Source organism: Eleginops maclovinus, chromosome 20, assembly GCF_036324505.1.
Source record: "Eleginops maclovinus isolate JMC-PN-2008 ecotype Puerto Natales chromosome 20, JC_Emac_rtc_rv5, whole genome shotgun sequence".
NCBI classification, from domain to species: Eukaryota; Metazoa; Chordata; class Actinopteri; order Perciformes; family Eleginopidae; genus Eleginops; species Eleginops maclovinus.
In genome coordinates this window covers 27,797,893-27,811,716 of record NC_086368.1, presented here as the reverse complement: position 1 = coordinate 27,811,716, position 13,824 = coordinate 27,797,893, and the positions used below count along the sequence as shown (strand labels likewise).

Here is a 13,824-nt window from a genome sequence, read left to right as displayed (position 1 = left end):
CTATTGTGATTGCTCAATGGTCCAACGGAGAGTTTAATTCTTTCTGTCAAGGTGAAAATGTCCCAGGATTGACAAAGAAAACTGATGTTACTGTAGAAACTCAAGTAAGTAGAATATTTTCCGGTCAACACACAGACAACTTCCCCTCTGTTCCTGGAACTTTGTGATTTTAGCCTTTGCAGACCATTTACATGCACAAAAACCTATATAACACACTACAAGGGAAAACCCCAAAAGGCATAATAGCCTCTTTAAAGAAAGATCAACCGTATGTGAAAGGACTTATTTCTCAGAGATGTATTCTGTGAACTCGTTGTTGTTTCCTTCATTTCCAAAGTCAGATGTGAACACAGTGACCCTAACTGTTTTGGTTTAGATCCATGGAAAAAGAGCATTTTTCCAAGCTACGAGTAGCGCGCTGAAACTGCAGAAGCTCTGAGACCTGCTGAGCGGCTAACTCGGCTAACTAATTTAAAAATCCTGATAAAAGAGCAACACCAGAACACCTATTGCAATTATGTCGCTACGAGGAGGCTTGTTAAGTTTAAGGCGTTTCATTTTCCACCGGTCAACTCGCCTGCCATGTGGGGGGACTTTATTTATGTCTTTTCACAGCCAAAATTACCTCCCAACCCCCCCCCCCACACACACACACACACACACACGCACACACACTAGACTGTCTGCATTATGTCAGAGTAGAAGGTGATAAGAGACATAACACACACCTACTCAGAGTGTCTGCATGTTGTCTGGAGCTCTCTTCCCTCCACACACACACACACACACACACACACACACACACACACACACACACACACACACACACACACACACACACACACACACACACTCACGCACGAGGCCACCTACACACACAGGAAGCTGCAGGATTACCACAATTAAAACAACATGGCTGCTAATGTGTGCCTCTAGAGGATCGGATACCTGAGACCAGGACTTTTTGGTCCTTTACTAAGGTAGATAAAGGATAGATTTTCAGTGTTTTGCAACAAAATCCCCGTGTTTCCTTATGGTTTAACACACACATTTACATTCTCATAAAACAAGAGCATATTTGACTTTTGAAAGTATTTAAAATCCAGCGTTGTTTACATTTATGTTTGCTAGCTTGCCTTTTTAGTGCATCGTTACAGCCCCCTTTAGATCATAGTTTAAGCCATCAGAGGTCACCCCCGCTCATCCTATTGTGTGTGCAATGAACAAGATAAACTATATTTAAAAAGTGAAATCCCAAAGGCTCCAGAATGACATTGAGAGACCCTCTGTGACGCTACAGGTGTCAGTCAAAGCTTGGGCCTCCTCTGAGCTGAGTCTCCATTTGAAATCCCACCAAGATTTAAACCGGATGCTTGGTTTGGACCAGGGGAAGTATTTGTATCTGATAACCGAGTTTAAATACACAGCCCGTGTTTTGAAGTCACGAGGAGGCCGCGCGTGGATGGGGTGTTGCTACTGTAATTTGACATATTTCAGCAGGAAGAGACGGTTCAGGAGGTCAGTGAATGGTGAGTGCCAGGGAAACATAGCTTCCAGCGTTGAAGAGGAAAATGGTTGTATTTTGTGATTGCTTTGGCTGTTGTTGTAGTTACAGTGATGTTGCAATAATAAAAATAGAAAAACATATTATAGCAAGCCTGTTCCCAAGTGTAGAAACCAAAACAAATAATAAAGCAGAGTTGGTTTTGACTGGCTGAGACCATCTTCTGAAAATAAATCAAAGACCAATTGTAATAATTTGGCTTTTAAGTTGGGTTACATTTACTGGGATCATTGTTCTCAAGTTTTATTGTGCTGTGATCAAACACATTCTGTTTTGTTTTTGTAACTTGTTTTCTACATATTTAACTTTATTGTTGTGTTTATCTCATCTTTAAAACTAAGGCAGCACTTCATCTTTTGGAAAATGTTGAGGCCCTGCATGCTGCAGTTTATACTCGATGCCAATAGAGGTCAATCATGTGCCTTTAATGTTCAGAAAGCTCTTGATTTTTTTCATACTGCCTGTGCTGCAGCACCTCTTTTCACCCTCTGTCTGAAACCAGAGCTGCTGTGATTGGTTAGCTGGCCAACTCTGGTGTGATTGGTCAACTGCTTAGAGATGTCCCGCCCCTTAGACTATTATGTACAATGTGTTGGAGCGCTAGGGGGGACAGGGGGTTAGGGATTGGAGCCTTTGCACACCATTTACATGCATTAAAACTGATTTAACACACTACAGGAAAGGGAAAACTTCCAATAAGCACAAAAAGGGCCTCTTTAAATAACTATGAAGCTGCTGGATAATTTATAAGAGGAGCTAACTGTTGTATTATCAGTTCCTATAAGTACCCCGCCCCTGTACCATGTGATCATTTGTTTTTCAGGTTCCTGTAGCCTTTGGCAGGTAAGACCCACTGACTCACCGCTCTTTAAATGTAACACTCTCTTTCCCTTTGAGCTACACTCACACACACACACACACACACACACACACACACACACACACACACACACACACACACACACACACACACACACACACACACACACACACACACACACACACACACACACGAAGAGAGCTACAAATAATCACACATTGTTCGCTGGCCTGCCTGTCAGTCTGCCATGATTGTAATTTCAGTTCCTGCAAAGTGACGAGAGACGGAGCTGGAGATGAGATGGATGTCTGTGGAGTTTCCAGGTTTAGTCACATTGAATTATGTCTTGACATGCAGAGTATGTCAAAACAAAACCACTGAATGTAAGCGCGCTGAGAAGAGTTGTTGTTTTGTTCCAATTTGGCTGAATCATTGCAATCTCCACTGAACTGTGTCTGCAGTTTCTCATTGTACTTACATAAAAAACTGGGCATGCACATGAAAGATAATGTCCATTATTCAAAAGTCAAAGCGTTAATTGATCACAGCCTAATGTCAATCTGCCAGTGAAAACAACAAGCTGAATTGTTGGCACTTTTGAGACTAATATATAGGTTATGTACGGCTCAAGTATTGGCTATTCATTATTGAATTTGTTTATCAAGTCCAGGGACTCTCTTCTTACTGAGAATGAAACTCAAAAGGACATTATGTATAGACAGAAAAATACATAAACATGAAAGACAGATGGGAATGGAGTCACAATGACTACGAAAGGGGGGTAAAAAAGAAGAGACATGTGGGTTGATTACTTTCACACTGCTGGGTATTTCATACATTAAAATGATGAGGCGTCTGTTGCTGTCCTTTTTCTTCTTGACCACATTATAGTTGTTACGTCCTGATACGTGATCATCTGACATGTGCAGTCTCACCCTGCCTGTGCAACATGACTGGCTGTTGTCAGAAATATGACGAGTAAAAAAATGTGACAAGAGGGTAAAAGGATGAAGTAAAGATGAAGTTAATGGTGTAAGTCAAGGTCAGGATCAGTTTGTTTTGATTTCTTCAAGTTATTTTTTGTATTAATAGGGTAAATCTGCGAGATCTAAGTATCTTGTGACTTAATCTGTAAAAAAAAATGTAGTGGAGTAAAAATATTCACCTACAAAATAAAGTTGAGTATAAAGTATAAAGTAGTATAAGGTAAAAATACTCAAGTGAAGTAAAAGTACCCAATTCTTTTTACTGAATGAGTAAATGTGAGTATTTGTACACGGTATACTGCTACTTTAACTTTAATTTAATGACTTCCTCCACCTCTGGTTCTAATAATAGCTGGAGTTGTGCAGTAATATCTGTTTACAGCAGTACCACAGCTCTGTTTCTTTGGGGACCAGCCTGTCTGGTAATATGTAAAGCTCCACCCCAAATGAGGTTGCAATCACCCCCCCCCCCCTCCTTCCCTCCCTTTCTCTTTCCCTCTCTGACTCACATTTCTGTAACATTTCACTATGCACTCTGGACCAGTACACGGGACCTGTTGGAGCTGAAGGGGATTACTGCAGAACTTTATGAATACTCCAGTACAGCACGGATGATGCGTTTTGCGCTTCAGCTACTCAATGAAAGAGGAGACGCGCAAAAGAAGAGATGGGCACCGTTCCTGGACTTTCTCCTCCCCGGTCCTGGGGAAAAAGTCACGGTCATAACGCAGCGTTGGTTTTACCTGTAGTGGCGGTTCTGCTGCAGCTTTGCGCCGCTTTTAACTTGGACACGGAGAAACGCGTCGTTTTCACCGGACCACCGGGGACTTACTTCGGATATTCAGTGGAGTTCTTCAGCAACTCATCCAGGTAAACGTCTCAATGCAGCATCAAAATGTGTGCATGCTCTAACACTTACTTACACTTTGATTATTGATTTGTCTTCCTTATGGCATCATTTTGATATACTAACACATTGGTGGGACTACATTTACTGTCCTTCAGTACTACTTTGACATACTTGACTATTTCCATTTAACACTACATATACTTACATTACTGTTACTACATTTTTAAACACTGATATTATTATTAGCTATGAAAAACATAATCTGATGCAATACATGAATTTTTAATATACACATTATTTTATAAAGTATCTGAAATTGGCTCTACATTGTCAAACAACCACATTAAAATTAATTGACATGTATTTGCTGCTGATAAAAACGGAATAATGTGAGCCATTCTGCATACTGAGTACTTTTGATATACTGATAATACTTTTGTACTTCTACCTAGGTAATAGTTTCAATTCAGGATTTGTACTTGTAATGGAGGATTTTAGGACCATATTGTACTTTCTCTCAAGTCCTTTCCCCCCTCTGACTACATGTTGCATTGAGCTCAGTAGACATGCTCATTTGTTTTTACATCGCCAGCCTCTGATGTATATCACTTGCAAATCTTCTAGTATTAAAATGTTGGGATTTTTATTTAGTAAGCTCTCAAGTTAAGGTAATGTTGTGATTCCTATACAAACTCTTCATTTTAATGACTTTTGAATGAGTTTACTAATATTACTATTAGTCTTATTACTATTTTTAGACTCATTACAAAACTTTCACTGTAATATCTTGCTGTTAAATGCATCCCATAATGACACAGTGATGGACTTTGTCAGGGTGCAAAGTTAAATGTCACTCAATATAGCCTAAGCACACGTCCCACTTCAATTCCATGGCTTCTTTGGGATAAAACAGTTTTGCCGAAGCATCAAGGTACAAATTAATTTCACATTTATACGATACACAAAACAAAATACTGTGAAATTAATAATAATGCAATGTTGAAAAAAAAACAACACACACACACACACACACACACACACACACACACACACACACACACACACACACACACACACACACACACACACACACACACACACACACACACACACACAGGATTCCAGCCCGAGTGTGATTGGAAACAGACATTTGAGTCTGTGTTTGATTCGGACGGGAGGGGGTTAACCTACAGCAAAGTAAGAAATATGCTAATCTGTTTCTCCTGAATATAAACTGAAGGGACGACGGGGGGATTCCAGCTGGTCCTTCTGTTGACAGAGGAGGAACTGCTGAGTGAGATAAAGTCAAAGATCAACGATGTTCTTATTTCTTCACACACACACAGCAAATACCGTCACCTGTTTTGCCTCATTGAGAAAACCCTCCCGTGGGCAATAGTCGTGGAACACACACATGGTCATATAATCCAAGTTGGATATGAATGAAGGCCGGTGGATTTATGGTCTTCCATTTATCGGCTGCACATACAGAATTCGTGCCTCTATAATTCTTCATTACATTAGAGTCACAGAGCTTTTACAATAATGGTATTACCAGACATCTACCAGTTACTGTATATTGGTAGCCTATATTTTGATGTTACACTCTAGTATTTAACATTCTAAAAGTTACAGTTGTTTGCGTTAAATGGCGCTTCAAGTAGTTATACATATGTTTCCTGTTACCTGTAGTGGTATTTACCAATCCTGATTGTTGTCTTGCTTCTCTCCTATGTGGAAATGTATGGCACTCTGCTTATTGTTGACAAAAGCAGATTTGAAAAACTGAATAGCAATGTACTTTTCCAGACATCATGACCCGATTACTCCAGATAATAAACAGACGTTGTTGTGAGCTGTTTCATGTGGGAACTATTTTTCTTTCTACTGAACTACAACTGCCAACCATATCACATCCTCATTTTCAAGAGCCACAATGTGAACATTATTGGAGTCCTCCTTGCCTGAGCTGTGTAGCTAGCTCAGGGGTGCTAAGTAAGCTAGCACTATCGGTTAGCTTTCTTCTGCAAGGTGATAGGGTTGGCAGGTATAGTGTTTGAAGGAAAATAGGTCCTACATTAAACTGCTCACAAATGACTGTGAATTAGGCCTTTTTTTAGGAGCTTAAGGTCATTCTTTGGTTCCACATGTTTGAGAAATCGTACCAGTACCCCAAAACAATCTAGACTGAAGTGATGGGCGGGTTCAGGTTAGCTTACTAGAAAATACAGCTGGTTGTGGTGGCGGGTCATACAGTCAAAATGCCGCTTTTAGAATATGTTATTTACAAAACATTGCATTTCAATTTCCACCTTCAGAACCCTAACTAGCATAATAAATTGTAAATGGCACTACAAGTAAGAGGAAATATATATATTTTGTGTGGGGTAAACTCTCTCTTAAAGTTCTGCACTTTCAGTTAAAGCCAGACTTTATAACTCTGAAAAAAAGAGAACTTCATTCACTGCTGAGGAAATGAGGTGCAACACAACGCACCATTGCTCATTCAAGTTTTACTGCTACAGCCTTGTCCTAGTAAGGAACGTTTTGTGGCTAATGCTAGCAAACTTTGGATGGACAATTTGCTGTGAGACTGTTAGCTGATTTTACTACTCTCCTCTACTTGTTCTACTGTTAGACTAAAACTGTTTAGCTATTCACTATCATGCCTTAGTGGTCACTTGCTGCCACCGTTGCAGGTGTTCAGCAATAATGATAGTCAAACTTTTAGCTAGCTAGCCAGCAAGCTAACTTAGCTAACAACCACCAGTAAGTGTTCTTGTACCTGAACACGTAGCCTACCAAGTAATGTGCGTAGAATTGAGAAAAACTGGCACTCTACCTATGTACATTCAACTGTACTACATTTTGAACTCTTAATAAACCTTATCCACCAGTGTTTATTAAAGAATATTGCTAAAGCTAAAAGTTGCCATCGGTATAATGTAGTTCAACACAAGAGAGTTTAACACTTTGATTCTTGGAAGAGTGTCTTCCATGGTATTGATAATAACTCTTTTATTTTCACATCACTTGAACACATTGAGGATAAGCTGACCATACACTACAGCACATTTACAGCCAACAAGCTAACAAGTTGATTTCAACATAGCATTATCTCACTTTTGGAGACATTGAAACACATTTGGCTTGTCCAGCCGAAACACCCTCTCGGCCAGCTGTTCACAGCTGCTGTTGCTGAAGAGCCAAAGAAACTTCTTTCGGATGTTACATCACCTGGAAGCCATCTTTTGGATGACGACAGAAATCTAGTGCATATCAGCTGTTAATCTGCTTCATGATAACCTGCTGGAGTGGAAAATGTTTAGTAGCTGCTCCTGTAAAAGGTGTCGAGAGATCTAAGCCATACAGATTCCAGTTACTCCTTATCAGCTCCGTGTCTCAGTATTATATTTCTACTCCGCTCTTGTCCAAATATTTAAGTCTTTACTTCACCTAACTTTTTTTTTAACAACTCCAGTTGGGCTACTTATGAGTTTATGGGGTGGTTGAAATATTTAAGCACTTTATTTATACCCAGGATATTGTGCAATATACCCAGCTGTAACTTTCCATGACTGAATTATTACTGCAACCAAATAACACACATTATTCTGAGATGATAGACTGTCATACATAAAGTTTAAGTATATTCTGAGGCCAAGATGTTGTGTTTAGTTATAGTATTTCTACATTAGGGCATTGGTACTTCAGTAAGAGCACTTCTTCCACTAACATCCTCGTGGGTCACGTAGGAAAACCAATGTTGGTGTAATGAATGTAGATATTATCCTGTGAGGAAATTGGTTAAGATTCACTCCGTTTGCTTAACTAAGCTCCTGGCAGTAAGAGAGCATGTTGTTGAGTCATTACTGAGATGTTGATTTAGACCAATTTATACTGACTAAGCCTCCCGTTTCCCTGCAATGGTTTTGCCTTCACTGAACAATACAATGTTTGTTTTGGAGCGAACTCATGTGAATTTATGGTATTTTGTCTTGTGGTAAGTAAACAACACAGATGCTTTCCATGAGATGTTTTCTTACTCTGCTGATGGGATGCTTCTGCTTGTCATGCATTCTCACAATTACCCCACTGTTGTTAAGAGTTGCTCACCATGCTATCTCTGTTTTCACTGCCTCAGAACACATGTCCACTTAAAATCAATATGTCTGGATCAGGAGGCAGGCCTCAAGTGTGTTGGTAGGGATCGGTCAATAGTGAACAACAGAAAAGCTGTGTCCTCTGCTCAGTTTGATGACTATAGGTCACATTTTCTGCATACATTCATGGTTTTCCAGTCGATAATTCCTGCTGATTTTGGTCTTTATTTAACATCTATTGTAGTTCCAAAATCCGGCTGATATTTTTGGAAATGTCCTTACAGCTACTGGATAGATTCCAGTGAAATTTGGTACAGATACAGTATGTCTGTCCTCATCACGTTGAATCCTTGTCAGTGTTGTGATTCCCTGACTCCCTCCATTCCTGCAAAGTGGTTAGGTGCTTAGCCTGGGAACTGGAAGGTCACCAGTTCAAGTCCCCGAAAGAACAAGTGCTACCGGTGTCCCTGAGCAAGGCACTGTTCTCTACACTGCTCCCCGGGCGCTGTGCGTATGGCAGCCCACTGCTCCACCGGCCTCATTTGTACTTGTCTTTAGTTCTTATTAGTAAATGTTCAATATGATACCTGCTAAACATGGTATTGCATTGCCATTGCAGGTGTTTCAGCATGCTTAAAATGACCATTGTTTGCAGCATGGTCTGTGTCATGGCTGGAATGTTGGATAATGTATTGATCTCTGTGGCGCCTTTTGACAACGTATATGTCTAAATAGTGAAAGAGTAAATGTGTGTGAATATATATGTTTAAAAATCCAGTTAACAAGGTTAGAACCAGAAAGATTTGGGTCACATTGGCCATTGCAGGAACTGTTAACTTATTGTAATGCTAGAATTGTTTCTGATGGTCTTTGCCCTGAGAAAGTTTGACAAAAGGTCCCTTTCAGTGACCTCAGATGCAGTTTGTGTCTTGTTTAAGTGTACTTGATTGTTGTCAGAGATAATGAGTCTGTAGTATGGAAATAGGACACAGCATTTGAAGTACTTTGACCACATGTCCCTGAACTTCTTTGTGTTTACCAACCTATCTGTGAGCTCTACATTAAAGGCCACTAAAGGGCCAATGTTGCTAGCACAGTTGAACTGCACAGCCGGTCACAGTCAGTGCTTTTATTCAATTATTGTTCATGAATGGTACACTGATTCATCTGAAATTATAACCACATTTATTATGGTCATGTGAGAACATCTATCGGCTAGAGCAACTGGGGATCGTTCTACTGCAGCCTACAAAGTAGTACAACAAATACTACAAGAAAACTCTAGTTGAGTAACGTGTCAGATATTTCTTGGCCACCCACATCTGTGTGAGTTTAGTGAATGTATTTACCCAAACAAAACAGATATTGGGGATGGGGATCCGGCTCATGTAAGCATCATATCCTGTTTATTATAAAAACCCAGATAAGATCTCAAGAAAAACTGACCAGGGTTTGCTCGGATAAAGAGGCTCCTGGAAAAGTATTACGTTTATTTCTAAATGTAATGTAAGATCTTATCATTGTAGCTCAGGGGCCCTTAAAATGAAGCATCCAGATACCTTTAGCAGCCTAAAACGTGACAATGTTGTGCAGAAGATGTATGTTCTGAGCGGGTTTCCATGCACAGGAACAGTTAAACTAACCTGTCATTAGAGTATGACTTGCTTCAGAATAATGTGCCTATAGATGTAAATGTTTTCACTGGAGCTCATAAATCCCTGAGGTAAAATGACATGTTGCATCACTGACCCGGGCCCTGCCTGTAAGCCTTTTCCCCCAGATGTTCCTTTTGAGTGTGAGTTAAAGGAAAGGAATCTTCATTTTAGGTCACAGCAAATACATCATCCCATTGATACATATCATGGTACTGTTGCCTGTTGAGTTTACATTACAAGAGCTTTTAATTGTCTCCTAAAAGCAAACCTCCACACGTGCAGAGATCACAGGTGGTGGCGATGCTTAAAAAGTCCTGCAGCTTTGTGAGAGACGGCCTTTGCAGAGTGGCTGTGGAGTGAGTGGTTTTTAAGAAATAGCTTATCCAGCAGCCATGTAAATATTCCTCTTGTGCTCTCCAGACATTTTGGGGGATGGAAGGGGGGAGTACAGAGTTCGTCTGATCTCTGCTAATGTCATCAGTCACCAATGTCTTAAGTTGGGGAAATTCGCTCAGCGCCAGCCAGGCCTTTTCAGTCTGAACACCTTGTTACACACAAACACTTGCATGTGTGAATTAGCATGTGGGTTTAAGTGCATGATATTCACACATACTCATGCCCTCATTTCTCTCTTTGTATGTGTCATTCATTTCAAGGCTGGGAGCTTTTGGACATCGGGAAAAATGCTTAAGGCTGCTTTCTTAGGCAACTTGCTGATTACAATCCTGGCAATCACAGTTATTAAATGCTCATTGCAACGGACTGATTGGGTACAGGAGTGTGTATTTTAAGTTAGCTGAACCATGATTTGAAAGAGAAAAATTCTCAAAGAAACACATCTATATCCAGACGAACTAAGAGCCCTACAAAATAACGTTTCATAGAACCATTTCTCTGATTTTTAAACACCTACAAACAAAAGTCAACAAAACTACTTGAGTTAGTTTGGCTTGAAATAAATAAGGCTACACTTATTTAAAATGACTGAAAGATGAAAACACAAACACAGGTATCACTTCCTAAAAACACTTTCCTGGACTTTTATTAGAAACACATTTATGAAATGTTATCTGAAATAGAAGTGAAGAAAACCAACCAATCATTTAGTTAATTCTAACGAAGGATTGTCATTCAATTTCGATGTTAGACCAGTGACAGGTAATAATTCAGTGAAAATATACCGGTGTGTTGTTGCAAGCTCACTATAAAGCTTCTCTATTCAATATTCTTACAGAAACAATGAATGAATCCCATGCAAAAGGTGTTTAAAGTGACCAAACCAACGATAGTTTTTACCAGCTGTGCGTCTCCCCCTTGTGCTCTGCTGAGTTTCAGGGTCTCATTGTGTTGGTTTTATATACACAGTTTTATTTCGCTGTACACTACCTGCTCATCACCGAACAGCACACAGCAACAGTTAAAGACGAGCTGGTGCTATGTCACCTTTATGAGGTGATAAAACGTCACGAGTGTTTTCACCTCCATATTTCAGTTTCCAAGAAACCCTCATTGCTGCACGGTAATCCCACACCTTGTATCCTACAGAAATTGCTACTTTCCTCGGCTTTAGGCATTATGACACAGTGTTTTGGCTTTATATTTCATACATTAGCTGAGGATAAAGGATTTCGGGGCTGACTTTGACCTTATGCTGAGGTTACAAATCTTCGGCTTAACTTAACGTTACAATATGTGACATTAAATTAAGTAGAGACAGATGTTTAACCTTCCGGGCAGCGATTCTGGACTCAGTGTTTTTCCTCTTTCAGACATTTAGAATCCTCCTTTACTAACTGTTAGTGATAATGACAGGGATCTGCTGAAAAAAACAGCCACTGAGGTGAAAGATGTAAACTGATCTCTAAATGCACGTGTGGGAAGCCATGTGCTGTGCAACAGACCCCATAAACTAGAGCAGGGGATGATGGGAACTCTTTTCATGGTAGTGCTATATGACTTGTTTCTCTACAATGACACATTTTTTCAATTCCTGTCTTAGATACTACACAAGTCTTTCAGTCTACGTCAGTGCATCAACTTTCACATATAGTGTTAATTGTTGTAAAATAACACTGCAGCTGAAGCACAATGATCCAAGTCCAGACAAGAATCTCCGTTTGTGCATCTACTTCCAGGATCCAAAGTACAATGAACACAGTTTCCGATTGATTCCTTTCCTTAAGCCTTTCCTATGGCTTTCCTTGTGGCCTGAATCACCCTGGTAAAAAACATGTTCCCACCTGTCTCCAATATATACAATTGCACCAGGTGTCCTAATCACCCAGTGCCCAAACAGGCCTTCAAAATAAAAGCATAGCAACTACTCTCACTCTGATTTTAATAATACTAATACTACAATTACTATAAACAAAAACAGCAAGTCAGTCAATGATTAAATCAAATAAAGCAATATATATATAGCTCCAACAGTTTGTAGTAATTGTTATTGTAAAACTGATTCCTCCTTTTAAAGCTTTGATGGGTTTTTTGATGCTTGTTTGAAAGGCCGAGGTGTTAATTGGTTAATCAATGTTCAGATTATGCACACTGCCTTCGTCTTGCCATCGTTCAGTTCAGTATGATCGCACAAATACATGAATCCTAAATCCCTAAACAGCAAACGAATATGGGAATATGACGATCCAAAACTGTATATTAAATACGACTAAACTGCGACTTGAATGGTTGGCGAAAGCAGGGTGTTAATTTACTTACATTTTATTGTCATGTAATTCTTCTGTATGTTATCTGATCTATGTTAGAGTCCTATGTAGCTCCTTTCAGACCCTTTTCCCCCTCACAATTCTTTCTCTAGATTGGTCCTCTTTTCATCAGCTGTGTGTATGACAGCACTTTAGTCAAGACGGGATAATTGCACTTGATTTTAAAACAAAACAAATGCTTCTTGGCGTCATCTCTGACTTTTCCTGGACACGGTCCCGTCATCGCAATTTACGTTTTTCCTTTCCTGCCGTCTAGTTTCAGTGTTTTGATCGGCGCCCCGAAAGCCAACACCAGCCAGCCCGACATCACTGAAGGAGGAGCCGTGTACTCGTGCCCCTGGAGCCAAGCTAACTGCAGCATGATCGACTTTGACAAGCAAGGTAGGGTGTCTTGTAAAATGTAATTTGACGAGTCTGCCTCTTTGGAAAAAAATTTTGATCTCTAAGCCACGTTAAAGGAGCCCTTTAATGCTCATTCTCAGGTTCATCATTGTATTTTGTGTCTCTACTGGGACATGTCTCCATGCTTCAATGTCCAAAAAGCTCTTTATGTTTCTCATACTGCCTGTGCTGCGTGTGTGCTGTGTCTGAAACCAGAGGCCAGTCTACTCTGATTGGTTAGCTGGCTGGCTCTGTTGTGATTGATCAGCTGCTTAAAGATGTCCCGCCCCTTATCCCATCATGTACAATGTGTTGGAGCGCTAGCCAATAAAAGCACAAGTGTTTCATAGTGATGTCATTACGTTACGGAAGAAAACAAAAGGAGTCCAATGGAGGTGTTTCAGGCGGGGGGAGAACTTTGGGATTTCAGCCTCTGCAGACCATTTACATGCACAAAAACCTATATCACACACAACAGGAAAGACCCTAAAAAGCATAATATGGCCCCTTCAATGTTGACAATCCAAGGGAGAGAATTTTCCCAACATCCTAACATTAGTACGTAGTAAATCACATTATTCAAGGACATGCAAATAAAAATGTCACTTCCCCCAAACAGCGACGTTAAACCGTCTGAGACAGAAGCATGTAGTTAACGTCTGTCTCTAAGCATCCATAAAGAGTGTCTGAGAGAAGCCAAAGGTAGCATCCCAGTGACCCTGAGGTCACAAGTGCAGCTACT

The 13,824-nt window shown here is 40.1% G+C and overlaps 1 protein-coding gene across 1 annotated transcript in view; it reads left to right on the top strand.

Moving 5' to 3' along the window:
* Positions 1-3,901: 3,901 nt before the first annotated feature.
* LOC134883507 (integrin alpha-5-like) overlaps positions 3,902-13,824 on the top strand; it is a 46,711-nt gene continuing 36,788 nt past the window's right edge. The window contains exons 1-2 of the mRNA XM_063911892.1: positions 3,902-4,240; positions 12,958-13,082. Of these exons, the coding sequence (XP_063767962.1) occupies positions 4,038-4,240; positions 12,958-13,082 (328 nt within the window). The 5' untranslated portion in view covers positions 3,902-4,037. The remainder of the gene's footprint in view (positions 4,241-12,957; positions 13,083-13,824) is intronic.